Raw genomic sequence first — 22,009 nt, forward strand, 5'->3', positions numbered from 1 at the left:
AAAGGATCCTCTGATCTTGGAATGTTTCTCTCCGACACTCTCCACAATACTAAGGGGTTGGCAGTCCGTTATAATAAAACTCAGGACTGCATGGTCCAGAACAGACTTCCTAGGTGCTTGATTTCAAAATAATAAAACGCATGTTAATTAAAAAATGATGATAAAGCAGTTCAGTGTCAATATAGGCCGACCTGTGTTCATTCTCGGTGTGTTTGTCTCCTCATTTTCATGTTTGCTTCTGTAATGCCTGAACACTGAGGAGGTGCTTTTGATTGTGTAACAAAGCTCAGCAGAATAGAAAATAAATAATTTACACTGCAAGTCACATTGCTGTTTTTCCTATTCTGATAGATTACACTGAAACAAAGACAGACAAACTATTCCCTTATTTGCAGTTAAAAGATCAAAATGATCCCACACAGCAGAAACATTTTTTTTTCTTTCAAGCTCAATTTTGTTATGGAGAGATGTTTTTTGTTTGTTTTTTTTATCTTTGCGAGAGTAATTTTGGTTTTTTGGGGGGTTTTTTGGTGGCGACTCATCCCATTGACAGATGCAGATGCGGTACCTTTTAAACACAGTTTAGCGCGTTGGTAATGAGCGATACAGCAGCTGTATCGATCACGTGACTTTTTCTTAAAGCGACACACGCACCGATACAGGTTTCGCTCTGTGAGCTTGATACAAGCGTCGGTGCATCAGTGTTGCTGGACCCATCACTACTATATAGTGATGTGTTGTGGTGCTTTGCTCCCACCCCTTGTGTTCCGTGTTTTCGTCTTCCCTTCGTGTAATTCTTCATATTCGTGTACTGTTAGTTTTCCCAGTTTAGGTTTTTGCTTAGTTTCCATGCTCACCTTCGCCATTTCTGTTTGTATCACCATGTGATGAATAAACTCACTTGCATCTGAGCTGCCTGCATAAAGGGTCCTTTGATAATTTACACACGGCTCGCAAACCGTGACAAAAACACTGGAAAAATTGGGCTGTTCTAAAACGTTTGACGGGTAGTGTATATATTTAGTTTATATATTTTCTTTATTTATAATTGTTTGTTTTATATTGTAGCAAAGTGTTACTTGGATACTTCTCTATGTGCTTCTTCATGTGCAATTTTGTTGCATTCTGAGCCTTAGAAATTTATTGTGATGAACTGCTGTTAGAATCAAGTTAAATTCTGATAAATCAGACAATTACCTCTCCAGCTGTTGTTACAGTCTTTGTTTATCGGATCCTTACAGGGTAAAAGATGACGACACCTAAAGAAATCCTTCTGGGGACTTTGAAGGATTTGGGACGTGATGACTTTGAAGAATTTAAGTGGCATCTGAAGAATGGGTCTGTAGAAGGTTTACCAGCAATCCCAGAGAGTGAACTGGAGAATGCAGAGAGGACGGACATAGTGGATCTGATGTTTGATACCTACTCTATCAACACTTTTGAAGTTGCTAAAAATCTTTTGGGGAGGATAAACAGGAATGATCTGTTGGAGAATTTAAATAAAACCATCCCAGAACCCACAGGTAAGTCAGGGAATGACTAAACAAAAAATACATAAACAATAAAAACCTTAGTTAACATTACACAGGTGCCATTAAAATCTATATAAATAATAAATCCAAAACACTTGCCAACACTTTCAGGAGTGAGAGACTGCAGAAAGCCAACAGTTTGTGTTTTATGCATCTGCACAAATAACCTCCTGTGTACACACATGAATATCTGCTCTTTGGGTTGGTTTGATTAAAATGGGACCAGCAGCAGGTTTTCTGCCCATTTTACAGATTTATATTGTGAGATTGGTTTTAGAGCTGTTTTATCAACATAAATGAGGCGACAACAACAGTTTGGGACACGTCACAAATATGATCAAAGTGCTTTCTCTTAAATCTATTTACCAGTTGAAGGTAAAGTTAAAAAAATGGCTGCCATTTCTTTCTGCTGTTTGGAGACCCAAACAAAAAAATGCCCACACAGTAAATGCTTTTTATTATGGTTGATAAACAGGACACTAAGGTGATTGGTCAAAGGTTGGAGGAAAGCCACAGTTCTCCTTATATGACTAAAATCCACCATTTCAGCTCATGTTTTTTCTTCTGCAGCTTTCTGGGAGATTCCACTTCAGCCTTCTGCTGGCAACGCTCCCGTTACCAAGCTTCCCTTAGGCAGCATCATTAGAAGACATAGCATACATTTACACTGCTATGCAGATGATACCCAGCTCCATCTGTCCATGAAGTCAGATAACACACACCAATTAGTTAAACTGCAGGAACGTCTTAAAGACATAAAGACCTGGATGGCCGCTAACTTTCTGCTTCTTAATTCAGATCAAACTGAGGTTATTGTACTCGGCCCTGAAAATCTTAGAAATATGGTATCTAAGCAGATTATTACTCTGGATGGCATTACCTTGGCCTCCAGTAACGCTGTGAGGAACCTTGGAGTCATTTTTGACCAGGACATGTCCTTCAACGCACATATTAAACAAATATGCAAGACTGCTTTCTTCCATTTGTGCAACATCTCTAAAGTTAGAAATATCCTGTCTCAGAGTGACGCTGAAAAACTAGTTCTGTCATGGTCCTGGGTCGTTCAGCGTTTTGTTTCATTTTTGGTATCACCTTGTGTACTTTGTGTTAATTCTGATTTTGTATTAGTTCTTAGGTTGATCTCTACCTGTGTCTTTCCTCTGTGTTCTGTTCGTGTCCCCGAGTTTGTGTTGTAAAACAGTCTGTTTCCTGTTTTACTTTGAAGGTTTGTGTCTCGTCTTGTGAATTAGGATCAGCTGTGCTCCCCTCCTGTGTGTCATTCCCTCATTACCTTGTGTGTATTTATAGTATGTGTCTGCCTGTGTTCCTCGTTGTGTCGTCTGCATTACTGTGTTAATCAGTGTTACTACTCGTCTCTCTATCCAGCCTTCTTTGTGTCATCTCTGTGTATTCCCCGCTGTCCTTATGTTTTCAGGTTTGTCTGTTACAGTGGCTTGCAAAAGTATTCGGCCCCCTTGAACTTTTCCACATTTTGTCACATTACAGCCACAAACATGAATCAGTTTTATTTGAATTCCAGGTGAAAGACCAACACAAAGCGGTGTACACGTGAGAAGTGGAACGAGAATCATACATGACTCCAAACATTTTTTACAAATAAATAACTGCAAAGTGGGGTGTGCGTAATTATTCAGCCCCCTTTGGTTTGAGTGCAGTCAGTTGCACATAGACGTTGCCTGATGAGTGCTAATGACTAAATAGAGTGCACCTGTGTGTAATCGAACAAGGCCGAACAAGGAGAGTGCTGATCCGAAATGCAGCCAAGAGGCCCATGGTGACTCTGGACGAGCTGCAGAGATCTACAGCTCAGGTGGGGGAATCTGTCCATAGGACAACTATTAGTCGTGCACTGCACAAAGTTGGCCTTTATGGAAGAGTGGCAAGAAGAAAGCCATTGTTAACAGAAAACCATAAGAAGTCCCGTTTGCAGTTTGCCACAAGCCATGTGGGGGACACAGCAAACATGTGGAAGAAGGTGCTCAGGTCAGATGAGACCAAAATGGAACTTATTGTTCAAAATGCAAAACGCTATGTGTGGTGGAAAACTAACACTGCACATGACTCTGAACACACCATCCCCACTGTCAAATATGGTGGTGGCAGCATCATGCTCTGGGGGTGCTTCTCTTCAGCAGGGACAGGGAAGCTGGTCAGAGTTGATGGGAAGATGGATGGAGCCAAATACAGGGCAATCTTGGAAGAAAACCTCTTGGAGTCTGCAAAAGACTTGAGACTGGGGCGGAGGTTCAGCTTCCAGCAGGACAACGACCCTGAACATAAAGCCAGGGCAACAATGGAATGGTTTAAAACAAAACATGTCCATGTGTTAGAACGGCCCAGTCAAAGTCCAGATCTAAATCCAATCCAGAATCTGTGGCAAGATCTGAAAACTGCTGTTCACAAACGCTGCCCATCTAATCTGACTGAGCTGGAGCTGTTTTGCAAAGAAGAATGGGCAAGAATTTCAGTCTGTAGATGTGCAAAGCTGGTAGAGACAGACCCTAAAAGACTGGCAGCTGGAACTGCAGCAAAAGCTGGTTCTACAAAGTATTGACTCAGGGGCTGAATAATTACGGACACCCCACTTTGCAGTTATTTATTTGTAAAAAATGTTTGGAATGATGTATGATTTTCGTTCCACTTCTCACGTGTGCACCACTTTGTGTTGGTCTTTCACCTGGAATTCCACTAACATTGATCCATGTTTGTGGCTGTAATGTGACAAAATGTGGAAAAGTTCAAGGGGGCCGAATACTTTTGCAAGTCACTGTAGTTTTTCCAGTTTAGGTTTATGTTTAGTTCTGCCCTCACCTTGGTTTGTTCACTGTAAATAAAACCTCACTCGCATCTCCACCACTGTCTGCAACTTGGGTCCTCATTTAACTCCACCGCACGACTGCTGCCCCAGCCGTGACAAGTTTATGCATTTATTACGTCAAGGCTGGATGACTGTAATTCATTATTATCAGCAAGTCCTAAAAACTCGCTGAAAAGGCTTCAGTTAATCCAAAATGCTGCAGCAAGAGTCCTGACAGGGACTAGAAAGAGAGAGCAGATTTCTCCTGTATCGACTTCCTGTTAAATCCAGAATTGAATTCAAAATCCTGCTCCTCACATACAAGGTCTTAAATAATCAGGCCCCATCTTATCTTAATGACCTTGTAGTACCATATCCCCCTATTAGAGCACTTCGCTCTCGCTCTGCAGGCCTACTTGTTGTTCACAGAGTATTTAAAAGTAGAATGGGAGGCAGAGCCTTCAGTTTTCAGGACCCAAAAAGATAGTTGGGGTTTTTTCTGTTGTATTATTGTAGGTTCTTTATCTTACAATATAAAGCACATTGGGGTGACTGTTGTTGTTATTTGGAGGAATTAATAAAAAAAACTTTTATACTTGAAATTCTTTCATTTATTCTACATATTTATTCATCACTGGCTCCATAGTGTTGTTTATGTAATATGTGAAATGTTGCTAGTATTGATTTGGTGCTGTATAAATAAACACAATTAAATCAAATGTGTCTCTATAAAACCTGCCCTCAGTTATAACCCAAGTGTCAGGGCTCAATGGCTCATGAAAAGGAATGGAGTCAAGCACAGAACCAAAAAACGGAGGCTGAGTGACTTTTAACAGAAATGTATTTTACTAGATTTCTTGACGGAGAAAGCTGAATCACGGCTAAATTCAACAGCAAGCGAGGTATTATGAGAAGTGCAGAGCTGAGGCCAGAACATAAGCTGAGGCAGGTCAAAGGAACAACAGGGGCAGAAACGGGCGAATAGAAACTATCCAGGATCACTGGAACAAAGGAGATAATAATCAGAGTGGTCCACAGTGTAGTGAATGAGTCCAAGATTTAAAAACTAAGAGGTGTTACGTGGCTGCAGGTGGAGATCAGCTGGAGGAGGAGATGAATTAAATCTGGGTACAGAGTGAGATGTGGGTGCACATGGAGGCAGGCAGGTGAGGATGGCAGTTTGCAAGAGTGAGTTTTCCCAGCAGTGGCAGGGCAGAATCCTGAGGCGTGACTTATGGCGAGAGTTGGAAGATGTATCCAGGTGCCGACTAGGGAACAGGAAAAGAGGGTTACGCGAAACAAGCTGAGGAGCACAAGACAAAATGTGAGGCAGAGAACTGACTGTGCTAAGCACACAATCTGGAGAAGGTTCATTGTGAGTGCTGCTCATAGATACTGCCGGAGTAATTGGCAACAGGTGAGGAGCAGGGAGGAGTGAGGAGGGCTCCACCCAGGGGAGGAGAGCTGATGCTGTGGAAAGTTACTCAGACTCACTCGGATCATGACACCAAGAGTCCAGTGAACTGAACACATAACCACAGTAACCAGAATGCAGTTTTCTCATTTGTGTCATTTGCTGTTTATTCATGCAGAGATTCTCACTGAGTGTCAGCTCAAACTCAAGTCAGACCTGAAGCAGAAGTTCCAGTGTGTGCTCGAGGGGATTTCTACAACAGAAAACCCGACCCTCCTGAGTCAGATCTACACAGAGCTCTACATCACAGGGGGAGGGACTGCAGAGGTTAATGATGAACATGAGGTCAGACAGATTGAAACAGCATCCAGGAAACCAGACAGACCAGAAACAACCATCAGACAAGAAGACATCTTTAAACTCCCACCTGGAAGAGATAAACCAATCAGAACAGTGCTGACAATGGGAGTGGCTGGCATTGGGAAAACAGTCCTAACACAGAAGTTCACTCTGGACTGGGCTGAAGACAAAGCCAACCAGGACATCCAGTTCATGTTTCCATTCACTTTCAGAGAGCTGAATCTGCTGAAAGAGGAAAAGTTCAGCTTGGTGGAACTTGTTCATCACATCTTTACTGAAACCAAAAAAGCAGGAATCTACATCTTTGAAGACTTCCAGGTTGTGTTCATCTTTGATGGTCTGGATGAGTGTCGACCTCCTCTGGACTTCCACAAAACTACAATCCTGACTGACCCTAGAAAGTCCACCTCAGTGGATGTGCTGCTGATAAACCTCATCAGGGGGAAACTGCTTCCCTCTGCTCGCCTCTGGATAACCACACGACCTGCAGCAGCCAATCAGATCCCTCCTGACTGTGTTGGCGTGGTGACAGAGGTCAGAGGGTTCACTGACCCACAGAAGGAGGAGTACTTCAGGAAGAGATTCAGAGATGAGGAGCAGGCCAGCAGCATCATCTCCCACATCAAGACATCACGAAGCCTCCACATCATGTGCCACATCCCAGTCTTCTGCTGGATCACTGCTACAGTTCTGGAGTTTGTCATGAAGAACAAAGAGAGTCAAGATCTGCCTAAGACTCTCACAGAGCTCTACCTACGTCTTGTGCTATTTCACCTAAAAACGAAGGACATCAAGTATGATGGAGGAGCTGAGACAGAGTCGTGCAGGAAGATCATTGAGTCTCTGGGAAAACTGGCCTTTGATCAGCTGCAGAAAGGAAACCTGATCTTCTATAAATCAGACCTGACAGAGTGTGGCATCGATATCAGAGCAGCCTCAGTGTACTCAGGAGTGTTCACACAGATCTTTAAAGCTGATGAGTGCCACATGTTCAACAACGTTGTTTACTGTTTCATCCATCTGAGCATTCAGGAGTTCTTTGCTGCTCTTCATGTCTATCTGACCTTCATCAACTCTGGAGTCAACCTGCTTAAGAAACAATCTCCTCTCTTTAAAATCTTCCAGAAAACACTTACTGTAAAAGACTTCTACCAGAGTGCTGTGGACAAAGCCTTAGAGAGTCCAAATGGACACCTGGACTTGTTCCTCCGCTTCCTCCTGGGTCTTTCACTGCAGACCAATCAGGATCTCCTATGCATGCTGACACAGACAGGAAGTAGCTCACAGACCAATCAGGAAACAGTTCACTACATCAAGAAGAAGCTCAGTGGGAAACTGTCTGCAGAGAAAAGCATCAACCTGTTCCACTGTCTGAATGAACTGGATGATCGTTCTCTAGTGGAGGAGATCCAACAGTCCCTGAGATCAGGACGTCTCTCCACAGATCAACTGTCTCCTGCTCAGTGGTCGGCTCTGGTCTTCATCTTACTGTCATCAGATCTGGATGAGTTCGACCTGGAGAAATACTCCCGTTCAGAGAAGGCATTTTTGAAGCTGCTGCCAGTGGTCAAAGCATCCAAGAAAGTGCTGTAAGTGAATCTATGAACAAATATGTTTAATAATGCTAGATGAATAAAAGAATATGTCTCCATTGTTATTCTTCCTCAGGCTGAGAGATTGTAAACTCTCAAAAAGAAGCTTTGAAGCTTTGTCTGAAATTCTCAGCTCCCCATCCAATCATCTGAGAGAGCTGGACCTGAGCTCGAACTACCTGCAGGATTCAGAATTGGATTTGCTGTGTGTTGGACTAAAGAGTCCTGACTGTAAACTTGAAACTCTCAAGTAAGGATACAGACTTTTTGACACTTTTTGACTCTTAAATCTGTAAGTTTATCTTGATACGGACGTTCAAAGTCAGCACAATTTTCCTTTTAAGTTCCTGAGTTTATATTTTTGACTGTCAGGTTGTCTGGACAGATGTTTTTATTTTATTTTATTTTTTTACTTGTCCCTAAAGTCAGAACTAAACCCACATGTAGATGACTTTCTGTTACTGGAGCAGCCTTCCTGAAGACAGCAGTGTGTTTTCATGCTTTTAAAGCCAAACTCACCTTTCAGACCTGGCTTTCATTTATTATCTATTTTTGTTTGTTTATTATATATTTATTTCTACTGTTTAACTACTGCTCACATCTGTTATCCTCCTTTTTAATTGTTCATTTCTTTTTACCCAGTGTTTCTATATTGCACTTTGTATTTGTCATCTATATTTATCATGCACTACTTTGCTCATTTATTGTTTGGTTTTAATGTTATTAAATTCCGGTTCTTTTGGTATTCGTTATGGCCAAAAAGACACGGCTCAAAAGTGGTCTTTTTACTTTTTAAGTTATTAAATTTGTAACTGTAGTGATTTGTGTGTGTGACAGAGAGGCACTGCCAGGGATTTTTGACACAAGTTGTTCTTGTAAAATCAGTCTGTGAAGGTTCTCAGACATCCAGGTCATCGTAGTCTAAGGAGCTTGGAAAGAAAAGCGTCTGGACTTCTTTAAGTTTCCTTGAAGATGTTTCACCTCTTATGAGAGAAGCGTCTTCAGTTCTAAGGGTCAAATGGCGGAGTGGGGCAGTCAGTGAAAGGGCAATGGTGGTGGCTCAGGGTTTGTATGTTTGGGGGGTTCAGAGGGAAAAGATGAATGCAGGTCTGGAGTTGCTGTGTGAGAGCAGGGAGTGAATCTGATCAAACATGAGTGTCATGAAGCCTATTTGCAGTTATTTGCACTGTTTTCCACTCTGGATGTTGTTTCTGTTCAGCTGTGAGTATAAAAGGCTCCATGCTACAACCTGTTTGTGTTAGTTGTTCAATAGAAACATTATTTGGTGCTGATGTTGCACTTCTTTTAGTCACAACCAAAGAGTTTTTGAAGTCTGCATCAGACTGATTTAAATGACTTTTGAATATTACTTTAAATACTTAGATTTAAAGTTCTGAAAAAAGTTTAAATACAAAGATCAGTATTGTCTAATGTTTTGGCTGCAGTGTGTTTTTGCAGACAGGTATAACTGAACAGCTTTAGTGTTTAGATTTTTTAAACTTGAGTATGAATTTATACAAAATGCAGCAAGATATAAAAAAAAAAGCGTTTGATCATAAAATCGACTATATTGGATTCATATCGATATCGGACATAAAACGTGGCATCGTTCCATCTCTGCTTTGATTAGAGACACAGCTCTAATCAAAGAGATGGTCCGCTTGCCTCCGCCCCAGAGAGAAGGGTTACATCTCCTGGGTTTAGGTGTTTTCCAATTTGTCATCATTTTGAAAAGTTTACATTTCTTCAGTGTTGAGCAGCAGAAATGAGGCTTTACTGTCAGAGGCCGACAGCACTGAACACAACAGCAGACTGGTGGCTAATAAACAGTGAATGATGCAGAAACAGATGTTTGAAGCTGTTCTTGGAGTACACTGAGAGAGAGAGAGCTGTGCAGGCAGGAACAGCCAAAGTCAGAGAGAATTCATGAGCATATTTATCAAACGTGAAGCAGAGTTTGGATCTTCTTTTGCTGCTGCTTCACTCAGTTTTGGTTGGAGACAGATGAAACCTGCAGCTTCAGGATCTGTGAGCTGTCCACTTTCAGCCCCGACGGCGTGTCCGTGTACGTGCCGTCGAGTGAACGATCCACGCTCTGTGTTTCCATCTTTGTGTGTTTAGCTGCTCTCATTTACTGTTTTATCTGTTTGCTGCTTGTTGAAATAGTTTGTGAGCTTTAACCTGAGATTCTGGCAAAATACATTTATATTAAACATCGATTCAGGATTGAATGAATCAACATCGTTTTATTCAAATTAAAACCATTTAAATGGGAACATGAATTTTTTACAGCCGCCTCTAATGCTGGGTAATGTCAGCTGGTCCATGTACAGCTGGCTGTGAGGCTCAGGGAGCGTCTACAAAGTGCAACACTGAAAGAACATCATCCATAAATATTGAGTAAGAACTGGACTCTCATACAGCGAGACTCAAATGCCTTTAAACATCAGCTTATCCTGCTGATCCAAGTCCAACACTGACTTTGTAAAAACATGTTTGTCAATCATTTTGTTTGGTTTCTGAGGAAAATGATTCAATAACTTGCTGCTAATACACAACATTTCATCATATTTCCTCATAACCCTCTTTTGTCTGACCATTTGATCCCATTTGAATTTGCAATAAAGGATCCACAGAGTTTGGTGACAATAATGACAGTAGATGTTTGTGTGAAAGTGCTGGAAGCAAATGAGTGTGTGATGTTCTTTCAGTGTTGCACTTTGTAGACGCTCCCTGAGCACTGGTCTCACAGCCAGCTGCACATAGAGACCAGTGTTGTTAGTCCAGGTCAGAAGATGACTTGTTGGAATGAAAATGAGCTTGTAGTTTGTCTGCTTTAATAATGTGACTGGAAAAAGGTGTTGGACTTCAAATATGTCCATTTCTGTCACACTTCACCTATAAAAGTGAAGCCATGTGGTTCCTGGAAGGAAAAACACGACTTTTTCAAGTCTTTGTCCTGTTTTTATGAGACATGTACGACTTTAATGTTCTTTTTTTTTTAACTCAATTTTTATTATAATTTACAACATTGCAACTTGTGCTTGTCGATGTTCACAAGTAGGACAGTTACAGGAACTGCAATGCAGAAATGTAGGTTAAAATATGAACTGCAATTAGGAAGCACAAAACAAAACTGGGAAGCAAAACAAAACCCAAGCAAGCAAACAAACAAACAGACAACAACAAAAACAAAAAGAAAACAAAAACTTTATGTAATATTAAATAACATGTGACAAACTTAGCCATAAATGGACAAAACGAAACAGACCTATGCTAAATTATTGAAACAGTAAAGCATGTATGGGTCGCCAACGCTCAGTAAACAATTCTCTCTGAATCCGCAGAGCAGATGTTATTTCCTCCATCTGGTAAATTTCTCTTGCTTTATCAATCCACATATTATATGAAGGTGGGTCAAGATTCAGCCATTTAATAGTGATACACTTTAGTGCTGCTGTAAGATTCTTAAGAGATACGTTTTATTGTTTCCCGCAAAACCATTTGGTAAGACTCCTAAAATGACTAACTGTTGGTCTTTTGTTAATGGTTGTTGGAAAACTGTACTGAGAACTTTAAATATGTCATTCCAAAGTGAGCAGATTTTTGGGCATGACCAGAATATATGTGAGTGGGTTCCTAAAGAAGTACCACAATTTCGCCAGCAGGTGTCAGGATTTGTAGGCTTCATTTTGGCCATTATCTCTGGGGTTCTAAAATATCTCATGACCACCTTCCATTTAAATTCTCTCCACAGCCCAGAATTAGTCACCAGATGGGCTTCACCGAACACCTCTTCCCAGGTGTCCTCTGAGATTTGAGTGCCAGTCTCAGCTTCCCACCTTGCCTTAATATCCAAAGTTGCATTTGTATTGAAACTCATAAATGCGTTATAAAAATGACTGATTAATTTTGGGGAGGAATTACTTTGAAATGTTTTTAGAAATATTTCCTCAATGGCTGAGGGCTCCAAAACTTGCCTCCATTCTTTATGTTTTGTCAAAAAGCTTCTTACTGCAGAAATTTAAAAAAGTCAGAAGAAGGAAGCCGAAACTGACCTCAACTGTTCAAATGAGCTCAGGTGCCCATTCCTCACAACATGACAAAGTTTATGAAGCCCGCTATGTGACCATGCTCTGAAGCCAGAGTCTTCCACAATAGGAGAAAAACCCTGCAGGGAGGAGAGGCTTGATAGAATTGAAATTTCTTTTGGAAGACCAAATGATTGTTTGATTCTACGCCAAATCTTTAGTGTGACCCTCGTCCGTTCCCCCATATGCACATTTTTAATTGAAATGTTAGAACAAAGCAGGGATTCCAATGATCTTTCGCACATTGTCTTCTCAATGTTTAGCCCCTGAGTTTCAGACAAATCCCGCACCCATACAGTCAGGGGTCTCATCTGAGCTGCCCAGAAATAATATTTCAGGTTTGGAACAGCCAATCCCCCCTGCAGGTTTGACAGTTTTAATGTTTGGAACTTGATCATCCCTCATGTGTATTTAGTCTCTGTGTCGCGTCATCTGTGTTCCCACCCTCCATATTTTCATGCCCAGTCTTTTGTATTCTTAGCCATAGCTTTCTGTGTCTTCATGATTTATTATAGTATTAGTTCCCCAGTTTAGTTCTCTTCACTGTGATTCTGCCTTGTTTGATGTCTTCAGCCGAAATAAAGGCTCGCTTTTCGTTCAAAACTCAGTTCCATGTCTGCGCCAGTGTCTGCGCCTGAGTCCTCCACACACTCTCCATACGGTCAGCCACTGTGACCGTGACACTAAACTACATGCTGTGTACAGCCACTCTCCTGAGCCTGTATTATATACACAGCGGTTACAATGACAAACTGAATACAATCTCATATCTACAAAACAAGCTTAGTCAAAGTTGCAGCTACGCTTATGAACATGGAGAAAAAACAGGCGAGTTATCAGCTCACCAGCTACGACTAAGAACAGCTAACCAACTATCCTTGAGATCTACAATGACCAGGGAATAAGGTCTACAGACAACCAAACTATCCTTGAGATCCACAATGATTTCAATAAGGTGTTTGATATTCCCTCCTTGGGAGAAGATGCGATCGCTAGTCTGGAGGAACCTGTCTCTAATGTTGGAATTGAAACGGTCGTACGGAGCATGCAGTCTGGAAAATCTGCTGCCCCGACGGGTATCCATCTGATTTTTTCATAAAGTTTTCTGACCGACTGAATTCACTGTTAAAATCAACTTTTGAAGAATCCTTCCTCTCACAGTCGTTGCCTCCAACAATGCATCAAGCAGTGATGTGTTTAATTGTAAAACAGGAAAAAGACCATTTAGATTGTCGTTCATGTCGTTTAATATCTTTGTTCAACACAGACACCAAGATCCTGGCTCAAGTGTTGGCCCGTCGCTTACACAAGTATTTGTCCTCCATTATTTCACCAGACGGGCTTTATTAGGCACTCTTTTTTGAACATTAGAGCTCTATTAAATATCATTTATACCCATGTTAAAGGTGATACATTGGAAACTGTAATTTGGCTTGACGCAGAAAAGGCGTTGGATCGGGTGAGATGGGATTTTTTTTTATACGCTTAAAAAATGTGGCTTTAATTTTGTATCTTGGATAAAAGTATTGTATTGCTCCCCTCTAACAGCCGTCCGGACTAACAATAATCTGCCCCCCAGGACAGGGATGCCCTCTGTCTCCTTTTTGCCATTGAACCGCTAGCTGTTGCTCTGAGACAATGTGTTGGTGTTGAGGGAAAACATCGAGGGGTATCGAACATGAAGTCTCTCTTTATGCCGACGACATGATTTTATTTATTTCCAACCCATCGAACAGCCTCCGCAAACTTTTGGATAGACTTACAATAATAATAATAATACGTTTTATTTATAGGCGCCTTTAAGAGCCTCAAGGTCACCTTAATGCATACTTAAGGAATTTGGGACAATTTCTGGATATAAAGTGAATTTTGGGAAGAGCGAGGCAAAGTCTATCTGTACGACAACTGGGGAGTTTTGTGTATTTTAGCCCCTTTTAAACCCAGCTATAACAAGTTTAAGTACTCGGGCATCTGGGTGACAAGAAAACCACAAAGACTTGTATAAAACTATCTTCCTTTATTGTCGAAGCTTAAAGAGGATTTTGGAAAATGTGAGTTTTGCCTCTTTATATTTATGGTGGGGATGCAGAACAAGGAGCAAAGATGAATGTGATGCTGAATCAGCAGAAGACTTGGACTCATTTGATTCCAGCTTTGATATCATTGATTTCAATATGTCCATTTCTGTCACACTTCACCTTTAAAAGTGAAGCCATGTGGTTCCTGGAAGGAAAAACACGACTTTTTCAAGTCTTCGTCCTGTTTTTATGATAAATGTACAACTTTAATGTGAAACATTCAGAGTTTTTTCTCTTGTTGTGTTTGTTTGAAGCTGCTTCCTGTTGGCTTCAGCTGTTTGGAGTTTCCATTTTCTAAACTTCTACATTCTGAACCTTCTTCAGCTCTGAACAGATGATGAAACACTGAATGATTTCAAGCACTTTGTCTAATAAACTTACATCTTTCATTCTTTATACAGATTGAAGAGCTGTGATTTGTCAGAGATCAGCTGTGATTATCTGGCAGCAGCACTGAAGTCCAACCCCTCCCATCTGAGAGAGCTGGACCTGAGCTCCAACAGCAAGCTGCAGGATCCAGGAGTGAAGCATCTGTGTAGTTTCCTGGAGAGTCCAGGATGTAAACTTGAAACTCTGAGGTCAGTCAGCATGTTTTAGTTGTGCTGAGATGAATATGATGTGAAAGTTGTGCTGACACTAAACTGCAGACATCAGGCTGATATTATACTGATCCACACTGAGGATCTTCATGGTAAAGTCTGTTTTCTTCTTCTCTGGTTTAGTCCATTGACTGCAGCAGAACAATGTTCACATTTCAAACAGTGATGCTCAACGTATGGCCCGCGGCCCACACGCGGCCTGCTCACCTTTCCTGATTCAGAGAGAGGGGACCCTGATTAACTGTGTAGCTTCTTCCTCACAGTTCTAAGTATCAGACACAACAATGAATAATCCACAGCTGACTGTCTTTAGCAGGTCAAAGGTCACGGCACACAGCAGACAGTCAGAAATATTCTAACTCTGATCATTTATCAGTTGTGACACTGTGAGACTTGATCAGAGGTGTGATCATCACAGCAGAGGCCTTTGTGTCAAAGTCACTGAGGATCAAACAGAAACACATGAAGCAGATTTTCCTCTTCTGGCTTTTTATAGCAGATAACCTTCAAAATATTCTGCAGTCGATCAAAAACTGAAGCAAACCATGAATCAACATGTGAACATGAGCTGATGCTGCTGAAGTGAAGCAAAGTTACAGAGGTTTGATTACAGACACAGCTGAGAGTTTGTAATCTGTCATCATTTTAAAAAGTTTCCATGGAACAGCAGAAATGAGGCTTTACTGTCAGAGGCCGACAGCACTGAACACAACAGCAGACTGGTGGCTAATAAACAGTGAATGATGCAGAAACAGATGTTTGAAGCTGTTCTTGGAGTACACTGAGAGAGAGAGAGCTGTGCAGGCAGGAACAGCCAAAGTCAGAGAGAATTCATGAGCATATTGATCAAACGTGAAGCAGAGTTTGGATCTTCTTTTGCTGCTGCTTCACTCAGTTTTGGTTGGAGACAGATGAAACCTGCAGCTTCAGGATCTGTGAGCTGTCCACTTTCAGCCCCGACGGCGTGTCCGTGTACGTGCCGTCGAGTGAACGATCCACGCTCTGTGTTTCCATCTTTGTGTGTTTAGCTGCTCTCATTTACTGTTTTATCTGTTTGCTGCTTGTTGAAATAGTTTGTGAGCTTTAACCTGAGATTCTGGCAAAATACATTTATATGAAACATCGATTCAGGATTGAATGAATCAACATCGTTTTATTCAAATTAAAACCATTTAAATGGGAACATGAATTTTTTACAGCCGCCTCTAATGCTGGGTAATGTCAGCTGGTCCATGTGCAGCTGGCTGTGAGGCTCAGGGAGCGTCTACAAAGTGCAACACTGAAAGAACATCATCCATAAATATTGAGTAAGAACTGGACTCTCATACAGCGAGACTCAAATGCCTTTAAACATCAGCTTATCCTGCTGATCCAAGTCCAACACTGACTTTGTAAAAACATGTTTGTCAATCATTTTGTTTGGTTTCTGAGGAAAATGATTCAATAACTTGCTGCTAATACACAACATTTCATCATATTTCCTCATAACCCTCTTTTGTCTGACCATTTGATCCCATTTGAATTTGCAATAAAGGATCCACAGAGTTTGGTGACAATAATGACAGTAGATGTTTGTGTGAAAGTGCTGGAAGCAAATGAGTGTGTGATGTTCTTTCAGTGTTGCACTTTGTAGACGCTCCCTGAGCACTGGTCTCACAGCCAGCTGCACATAGAGACCAGTGTTGTTAGTCCAGGTCAGAAGATGACTTGTTGGAATGAAAATGAGCTTGTAGTTTGTCTGCTTTAATAATGTGACTGGAAAAAGGTGTTGGACTTCAAATATGTCCATTTCTGTCACACTTCACCTTTAAAAGTGAAGCCATGTGGTTCCTGGAAGGAAAAACACGACTTTTTCAAGTCTTTGTCCTGTTTTTATGAGAAATGTACGACTTTAATGTGAAACATTCAGAGTTTTTTCTCTTGTTGTGTTTGTTTGAAGCTGCTTCCTGTTGGCTTCAGCTGTTTGGAGTTTCCATTTTCTAAACTTCTACATTCTGAACCTTCTTCAGCTCTGAACAGATGATGAAACACTGAATGATGTCAAGCACTTTGTCTAATAAACTTACATCTTTCATTCTTTATACAGATTGAAGAGCTGTGATTTGTCAGATATTGGCCTTGATTATCTGGCAGCAGCGCTGAAGTCCAACCCCTCGTATCCCACAGAGGTGGACCTGAGTGGAACCTACAGCAACCTGAAGGATTCAGGAGTGAAGCATCTGTGTGGTTTCCTGGAGAATCCACGATGTCGATTTGAAACTCTGAGGTCAGTCAGCATGTTTTAGTTGTGCTGAGATGAATATGATGTGAAAGTTGTGCTGACACTAAACTGCAGACATCAGGCTGATATTATACTGATCCACACTGAGGATCTTCATGGTAAAGTCTGTTTTCTTCTTCTCTGGTTTAGTCCATTGACTGCAGCAGAACAATGTTCACATTTCAAACAGTGATACTCAACGTATGGCCCGCGGCCCACACGCGGCCTGCCCACCTTTCCTGATTCAGAGAGAGGGGACCCTGATTAACTGTGTAGCTTCTTCCTCACAGTTCTAAGTATCAGACGCAACAATGAATAATCCACAGCTGACTGTCTTTAGCAGGTCAAAGGTCACGGCACACAGCACTCTGTGAAACAGTTTGGAGCAGGAATTCTTGCACATTTACAAACTGACACTGCTGCACAGCATGCTGGGTAATGCTAGCTGCTCAGGTATGGGCGTACTAACGGCTGTGAGGCTCTGTGGCTGCAGAACACTGAAGAAGAGAAAAGAGAGTTGGAGGATGAAGAAAAGAGGCGGAGATGAAGCAGAAGTTAAGCTCCAGAGAGGAGCTGTGTCTGTGTGGGTGGGTGATAGGTTTGTAGCTTGAACCTATTCGCTGGAGCGTTGAAGACAATATAATTACACAGCAAGCAAGACACGAAGTAGGCAAAGTTCTTCTTGTTACTCATTCAATTCAATTCAATTCAATTTTATTTATATAGCGCCAAATCACAACAAAAGTCGCCTCAATGCGCTTCATAGATACAGAGAAAAACCCAACAATCATATGACCCCCTATGAGCAAGCACTTTGGCGACAGTGGGAAGGAAAAACTCCCTTTTTACAGGAAGAAACCTCCAGCAGAACCAAGCTCAGGGAGGGGCGGGGCCATCTGCTGGTTGGGGTGAGAGAAGGAAGACAGGATGGAGACATGCTGTGGAAGAGAGACAGAGGTTAATAACAGATATGATTCAATGCAGAGAGGTCTCTTTTAACACATAGTGAATGAGAAAGGTGACTGGAAAGGACAAACTCAATGCATCATGGGAATCCCCCGGCAGCCTACGTCTATTGCAGCATAACTAAGGGAGGATTCAGGGTCACCTGGTCCAGCCCTAACTATATGCTTTAGCAAAAAGGAAAGTTTTAAGCCTAATCTTAAAAGTAGAGATAGTGTCTGTCTCCCGAATCCGAACTGGAAGCTGGTTCCACAGAAGAGGGGCCTGAAAACTGAAGGCTCTGCCTCCCATTCTACTTTTAAATACTCTAGGAACAACAAGTAGGCCTGCAGAGCGAGAGCGAAGTGCTCTAATAGGGTGATATGGTACTACAAGGTCATTAAGATAAGATGGGGCCTGATTATTTAAAACCTTGTATGTGAGGAGCAGGATTTTGAATTCAATTCTGGATTTAACAGGAAGCCAATGAAGGGAAGCCAAAACAGGAGAAATCCGCTCTCTCTTTCTAGTCCCTGTCAGGACTCTTGCTGCAGCATTTTGGATTAGCTGAAGGCTTTTCAGTGAGTTTTTTGGACATCCTGATAATAATGAATTACAGTAGTCCAGCCTTGACGTAATAAATGCATGAACTAGTTCTTCAGCATCACTCTGAGACAGGATATTTCTAACTTTAGAGATGTTGCGCAAATGGAAGAACGCAGTCTTACATATTTGTTTAATATGTGCGTTGAAGGACATTTCTTGGTCAAAAATGACTCCAAGGTTCCTCACAGCGTTACTGGAGGCCAAGGTAATGCCATCCAGAGTAAGAATCTGGTTAGATACCATATTTCTAAGCTTTTCAGGGCCGAGTACAATAAGCTCAGTTTTATCTGAAATGAGAAGCAGAAAGTTATGCATGAGGGAGACCTGCCTGGAGCCAAGTGTCGTTCCCCATAGCACTCCTTTTATTGTGGTTACATGAATATGCATAGGGTCATTAACATATGACGTCTACATAGGTATACATGTGAACAAAGAATACTGTTTGTGTGTTTGTGTGTGTGTGTGTGTGGGGGGGGGGGGGGGGGGTCAGAGTGTGACCCCATAAATGACTTCCCTAAACCTGCTGGTCTGGAAGTCCAACAGTTCATCTAAACAAAAGGCACTTAGCCTAAAACAGATACAGCCACGTTTATCCTGCCATAAAACAATAAAACAAGGTACGACCTCTTCCCATGCTCCCAGGATGTAGGTGTGCATTCCAGTGTGGAATACACACCCAGACTTTGCAGCCTGCTAAAGATCACACATCCTATCAGTACGCAATTGATTATACACCTCTAAGCATATATGGTTAAATATTTCTAAGCATAAATGACAATCAACAATACAAAACCTAACAGCGGGGCTCAGGCAGCTCCGCCCACACAGTGACAGTGAAGCAGGTGAAGAGTAATAAATGAAGACAGCAGACAGGATTTGATAAGCTGATGTACAAACATGTAGAAACGGGTCCATACAGACTGAAGCGTGTCTCCTTTGCATCTTCCATATTTGATACTGAGAGTTTCCAGATGAGCAAACATCAAACACGCCTCCAAACATGTGACGAGTCAGACTGACATCATTTCTACAGAGAACAGTGTGAGCTCTCAGCAGGTCACTTCAATAAGAAGGACAAAGTGCAGCAGGAATGACTAAACCCACTAACAGTCTGATATCCCCGTGTTCCTGTTGTTCTACAGCATCATCATTAATGCTGCTCCACCACCATCACTGCAGCTGACCAATCAGCTTCTGTCACGTCATGTGACGCTCTGTGACTCAGACTGGAGAAATGCTAAATGGCTAACCTGAAGCTAACCTGAGAAACAGTCAAAGTACTGATGATTCCTACAAAGTGTGTGTGTTCAGTATGAGATGAGTGTGAACGAAACCATGGAGGAGCGGGCCGTGGCTGCTCTCACACACGTTTGCTGCAGGGGCGGAGCTACAGAAATGTTCATAGGGGGCAAAATCAAAGCCATTATTGTTGACACATATGCAGCTGTTACATCCTGTAATATGCATTAAATATGGTTCAAATACATTAAATGCATTAAATATACATGTTTCATATAAATAAAGTCTACAACTGTGTTTTCTTCAGCCCACATAAGGAAACAGTTGAGTCAGATAAATGTCGTGTCCAAATTCATGGGCTGCATCCTCCTGAGGCCGCATTTGTAGACCGATTACGTCACAGCGACGCGCCGAAGGCTGTCCAAATTCGTAGACTCCTCCGAATGCAGCCGACAAATGCGTCCTCCTTTTCCCCGAATTTGAAGGATGGGTCGGGTGTGTCCTTCGTGGCCTACCATATCCCAGAATTCATAGCGCGGCCCAGCCAAACTCCAGTTTCCAACAATGGCGGCCGCTACTAAGTTTTAAAATTACTCATACTAATCTTTCTGGGTCAGAAAATAAACTTTTAACATATTTTCAGGCGAGAAAGTAGTTGTGTAAACATCAAATATCAGCTCGGTTTATCAAGATATCGCATATTTGCAAAAGTGCTTCGACGTTTTCGGAGACGTCTGCTACCCACCAGCTCGAAAGCCAGCTGGGAGCTCGAGGTTACTGATGCGGCCGAGAACGGCACAACTCCCGGCACATCATTTTCAGATCACCGCGGACTTTCGCTACTCGGGTTAAACGTAAGATATAAGTCACTTAGACAACCTAAAAATGTTATTGTTGGGCTCTTTTCAGTGTTTTGTTTGTTCGTGAGTAAATCGGTTTGGCTGAGATTAAAGTTATTAGATTAGATAAAATAAAACTTAATCCCCCAGGTGGGTTCCTCCTTGGTTTTTACACAGCTGACTAAACGTCAAACAGAAAACTGATTAAACAGAAGTATGAGACGGTCGAGAATTTATGCCAGTGTCCTGTTATATTTTAGATAGCAAGGAGCAGACGGCTGAGTTTATTAAACTCCACCGAGACAGCGGTGACGCTAATCAGAAGGCTAGACTGTCCAATTTCACGGCCGTTTACTTCCGGCCTACCCGAACTTCTGAGGACCCAGCCCACGTAGACCGCGAAGGCCAGGTCCTCAGGAGGATGCAGCCCATGAATTTGGACACGACCAAAGACAGAAGGCCTTTTCCACGTCCCTCTGCTCAGTGTTAAAGTGCTGATGATGTTCAAGCTCAGGCAGCAGGAGGGATTTCTAAGCATCCTTCACTGATCCACAACAAAGGTCCAGAGTTTGATCCCTCCTAGTAGGACAGGAAACATACTGATAAGAGTTTCAAAGTGTCTTTGTAAGCAGACATGATTGAAATGAGCCAGTCTGAGTTTGGTTCCTGCAGTTTGTGCTTCATAAACAGAGCTGAAGCAGAGGCAGCGTGTGCCTGCAGGTGAATGTACACTGCTGTTATAAGAGCTGTGGAAACTCAGGTCAAAAGGACGTAACCAGACTGCTGACAGTTCCAGGACAGTCACAGAGTTACAGCATGAACTGCAAACATGAATAATGACAGTAGATGATTGTGTGAAAGTGCTAGAAGCAAATGAGTGTGTGATGTTCTTTCAGTGTTGCACTTTGTAGACGCTCCCTGAGCACTGGTCTCACAGCCAGCTGCACATAGAGACCAGTGTTGTTAGTCCAGGTCAGAAGATGACTTGTTGGAATGAAAATGAGCTTGTAGTTTGTCTGCTTTAATAATGTGACTGGAAAAAGGTGTTGGACTTCACCTTTAAAAGTGAAGCCATGTGGTTCCTGGAAGGAAAAACACGACTTTTTCAAGTCTTTGTCCTGTTTTTATGAGAAATGTACGACTTTAATGTGAAACATTCAGAGTTTTTTCTCTTGTTGTGTTTGTTTGAAGCTGCTTCCTGTTGACTTCAGCTGTTTGGAGTTTCCATTTTCTAAACTTCTACATTCTGAACCTTCTTCAGCTCTGAACAGATGATGAAACACTGAATGATTTCAAGCTCTTTGTCTAATAAACTTACATCTTTCATTCTTTATACAGATTGAAGAGCTGTGATTTGTCAGATATTGGCCTTGATTATCTGGCAGCAGCGCTGAAGTCCACGTATCCCACAGAGGTGGACCTGAGTGGAACCTACAGCAACCTGAAGGGTTCAGGAGTGAAGCATCTGTGTGGTTTCCTGGAGAATCCACGATGTCGATTTGAAAATCTGAGGTCAGTCAGCATGTTTTAGTTGTGCTGAGATGAATATGATGTGAAAGTTGTGCTGACACTAAACTGCAGACATCAGGCTGATATTATACTGATCCACACTGAGGATCTTCATGGTAAAGTCTGTTTT

The 22,009-nt window shown here is 41.9% G+C and overlaps 1 protein-coding gene across 1 annotated transcript in view; it reads left to right on the forward strand.

Moving 5' to 3' along the window:
- Nucleotides 1-1,249: 1,249 nt before the first annotated feature.
- The window catches only part of LOC146548073 (NACHT, LRR and PYD domains-containing protein 3-like), a 432,988-nt gene continuing 412,228 nt past the window's right edge, over nucleotides 1,250-22,009 (forward strand). The window contains exons 1-5 of the mRNA XM_085266169.1: nucleotides 1,250-1,523; nucleotides 5,943-7,713; nucleotides 7,793-7,966; nucleotides 14,287-14,463; nucleotides 16,571-16,750. Coding sequence (XP_085122295.1) covers nucleotides 1,250-1,523; nucleotides 5,943-7,713; nucleotides 7,793-7,966; nucleotides 14,287-14,463; nucleotides 16,571-16,750 — 2,576 coding nt within the window. The remainder of the gene's footprint in view (nucleotides 1,524-5,942; nucleotides 7,714-7,792; nucleotides 7,967-14,286; nucleotides 14,464-16,570; nucleotides 16,751-22,009) is intronic.

Source organism: Mchenga conophoros, linkage group LG23 (genome assembly GCF_057382185.1).
Source record: "Mchenga conophoros isolate Kocher_MC1m ecotype Shallow Benthic linkage group LG23, M_conophoros_male_GT1.1, whole genome shotgun sequence".
NCBI lineage: Eukaryota > Metazoa > Chordata > Actinopteri > Cichliformes > Cichlidae > Mchenga > Mchenga conophoros.